At 28.0% G+C, this 3,643-nt stretch overlaps 1 protein-coding gene across 1 annotated transcript; it reads left to right on the top strand.

Annotated features, from left to right (window-relative positions):
* Positions 1-662: 662 nt before the first annotated feature.
* On the top strand, positions 663-2,762 carry LOC111414702 (protein brambleberry-like). The gene is made up of 5 exons (XM_071196369.1): positions 663-1,001; positions 1,055-1,427; positions 1,488-1,769; positions 1,823-2,212; positions 2,264-2,762. The coding sequence occupies exons 1-5, from the start codon at positions 759-761 to the stop codon at positions 2,668-2,670; spliced, it is 1,695 nt and encodes a 564-aa protein (XP_071052470.1). The 5' UTR covers positions 663-758; the 3' UTR covers positions 2,671-2,762.
* The last annotated feature ends 881 nt before the right edge of the window (positions 2,763-3,643 follow it).

Raw genomic sequence — 3,643 nt, 5'->3', positions numbered from 1 at the left:
AATCAAAACGCACCATTTAATTAGCAAGGCAATTTTTGGTTCACTGTTATAAAAAAGGACAGATATTTTTTAAAATATTTAGATGTAATGTTTAAAGTAATTAAATATTTTATATGTTAAACAATTTCGTGTTCAATCACATAAATTTAATTAATCTTTTATTCTGAGTATGCAACTTCTACTACAAGTTGGATTTCCAATTTTATTCAATTCATTCATAAATGATGTTTTTCTCGTTTGCCGTTAGAGGCAGCACGAGCTAGAGCAACCCAACTCGACCGGTTGAATAACTATGTATATCTATAAACAAGGCTAATATTGATAAATTCAGTTAATAAATATAAGATAAATATTTAAGTTCAATATATAAGGCTTTTTTATTTAAGTCGTAAATAACTCAGTATTTATCTTCAACAAGTAAACTTTTATTGATTTAATTTTTAAAATTTAATTCAATTTCAAGATTTTATTTCAAATATTTTAAATTAGATATAGCGTAATTGATAAACTTGGGATAGTACTAAATAAATACTTTTACTTAAAATAATATTTATTTTAGATACTAAAAATAAATATATATATTACAGGAATCTGTATCCACAAAATTAACGGTTTCCAACGGTTTTTCAAGTTCAACCAATCAGAAAAGGTTTCCAGTGTTACATAAAAATCCAGCTGTTATTTTGACGTTTTTAATTCAAATCGTACTAAATAGCGCAAGGTCTAAAACGGTTTTTGCTAAATATTCTAAATAAACGATGAATATTAAACTATTTTTATTATTCTTAACTCTAAACACGTGCTGCGCTGGAATTCAAGATTACTTTCGTCAAATAACAACTTATTTCGGTTATTCTAATCGAAATGATGACCAAACTAGCTTGGAAGGTTTCCAACAGAAAATACCTTATGAAGTATCCACAATTGATGAAAAATTCATTGAAGAAGCAGCAAAATTAACAGGTGTTGCTTTATCAGAGCTTGATAAATGCCAACAGAGGGTATGTAAAATAAAAAAGTCATTGTAATCAATATTTATTTAGCAAATATTTAGATTGTACTTAGATTGAAGAAGGGGTGTCATGAAATGAATGATGAAGAGGTATCTAAAATGGCTGTAATGCTATTAAATTGCCAATCAGCTATTGAGGAACGTAGATTATATCCATGCAATGAAAATATGTCCATAAAAGAATGTACCGGTCAAATGGATGCTGATACATGGAATGCTTATCATTTAATGGCTAATCGAGTGCGTGCTGTTTGCTATACAGCAAGACAAAGTCAATTTATTGGAATTACGGAGCATACAATTAATAGGTTATTAGATACATCTCGAAATCAGGTCGAAACTTTAGATAAGTTGGTTAATGAACAAGAACATTTAAGAGATATTGCACAAAATACTTTAAAAAATGTTGCTCAAGGTAAAATTTAATTCAATCACATCCAATGATTATTTTTTTTAATTTAAACTTTTTGTATAGGAAATGAAGAATTAAAACAACAACAAGAAGATATTGCAAAATCACAATTTCATGGGCAATTAGTTATTGAAGATAACATAAGGCGTTTGGTACAAGAAAAGGAATTAATTAATGAAAGTCATGGAAGATTAGCTGAGATGACTAAAAATGTTCAAAAGAAATTAGAAGAAGCCACAAAACAATTAGAAGATCAAACTGAAATGACTAACGTTAACCATAAAGAGTTGTTAGAAGATTTAATTGAAATTCAAAGAAGGACTCAAGAAATTTTTGAACGAATCGGTAAGATAAAATTAAAGATAAAAATAAATTAATAAAAAAACTTAAAATTGTAGATGAATCCAGTAGACTTTTATTACTTCAAAACCAAGAGGCTCAAAAACAATATGATTCAACAATGAAACAATTAAATGATGTCAATTCCACTGTGCATTCGTTAGTATCCATGGTTTATTCAACAAGAGAAGTTTTAGAAGACAAATTAACATGGATTTCGACTGCTTTAGGTGGAACTGATATTGCTGTTGATCGTCTTTATTTGCTTTTATGGCATATATCCTTTATTGTAATTGGAATGATTATCTGTGCCTTTTTAAGTTGTAACATACCAAGTAGGATTTTAATCACCATCATTCCAATCGCAAATTTAACATGTGGATTATATGATATTTCGATACCTTTGAATCCATTTGATCTTTTAATAAGCACATTTACAACGTTATTGGGTAAAGAAACAAAAAAAAATTAATTGGTCATTATTAATTATTAATTTTTAGTGACAAACATGTTATTTATTGGGGGAAAACTATATATGAAACGTTCTAATCAAATTTCTAGTCCTAAATTTTTAAAATCAAAGCCCGAAAATGAAATGAATGAAGAAAATAAGACTTTTGAATATGTGACTAAAGAATCTTCGTTTTATGGGAATTATTCATCGTCGGAAAAATGTACTGAAGCTGAAGATAATGTTTCTGAGTTTTGTAGTCCAACACCGCCTCTTTCTAGATCTGGTTATTACAGTTCTAGATCTAGAAGTCGAACACCGTTACATATAAATACTTCGTCGTTAAAATCACCCTGTAAAGCACTCACAAGAATTGGTGCTCCATGTAAATTATTTTCTACGCCGGGAAGAGATTATTGTTATAAGCATCAAAGTGGAAGTTCAATTGTGTTATAACATATTTTAGGAGAAATATTTTTATGTTAAGATTTTAGGGGGTAATTAAGGTTATATGTAACATAGAAGAAATCTATATACAATTAACATTTGATTTTTTTTCTTCAATTTTAAAAATTATAACATAAATATTATAACAAATTTTAATCAATTTTTTCCTCGAAGACTGCGAAATTGTTTTTATAACGTAGAATGTTGTGCTGATTCTGAAACTGTCTTCAGTTTTTCTCCATCACGCCCAGTTTTTGAGATAACCAAAAAAATGTGGAAAATCGTAAATTAAAAAACATAGTAACGGTTCATGTTCAGTATATTTTTTATTTTGCATAGTGTGCTTCTGTAGCTACATGGATATGAAAGTAGAGATTCAGACGAACATTTTGAGGTATTGATGGCTTAAATTGGACTCTCCATTAATTTGCTACAGCTTAAAACAACTCAACAAAATCAAATTTTTTGGCATTTTTCCCATTTTTTTATCACTTAATCGCACCGTAACGAAAAAGAATTATATATGAACAAAAAAGTTAGCTATTCTATCCTGTAGAACATTTAATTCTCTTAATTTCGAAGCATTGGACACCATGGTCGAATGTATTTTACCGAAGATATCGTTAATTTATGACAATCGTGCAAAATTTCATTTTTTGCCATTTTCACTGTATTATTGAAACATTATTACGAACAATTTTTTTTAATAAAGAGATGATATAATTCTTCAGGCACTAAGTATAAACATTAAATTCACTGAAATAAATATTATTATTTTTTAAATACAACAACCAATAACTTCTTTATATATTAGAACCTTGTTCTGCTAAACAGTCTTTTTTTGAAATATTTTTTGGTATAAAAGGAAAATATGTTGTCATAATATTTAGTTCTTCTTGAGACACCTCAGTGATCTTTCGTTTAAGAAAATATCAAAGTGTTGTAAAAGTTTTGTTGATAATGGCTAGCAGCAGCAGAAGTT

Source organism: Onthophagus taurus, chromosome 6, assembly GCF_036711975.1.
Source record: "Onthophagus taurus isolate NC chromosome 6, IU_Otau_3.0, whole genome shotgun sequence".
Taxonomy (NCBI): domain Eukaryota; kingdom Metazoa; phylum Arthropoda; class Insecta; order Coleoptera; family Scarabaeidae; genus Onthophagus; species Onthophagus taurus.
The sequence above is the reverse complement of the archived record's forward strand: the minus strand, read 5'-3'. Positions and strand labels throughout refer to the sequence as shown.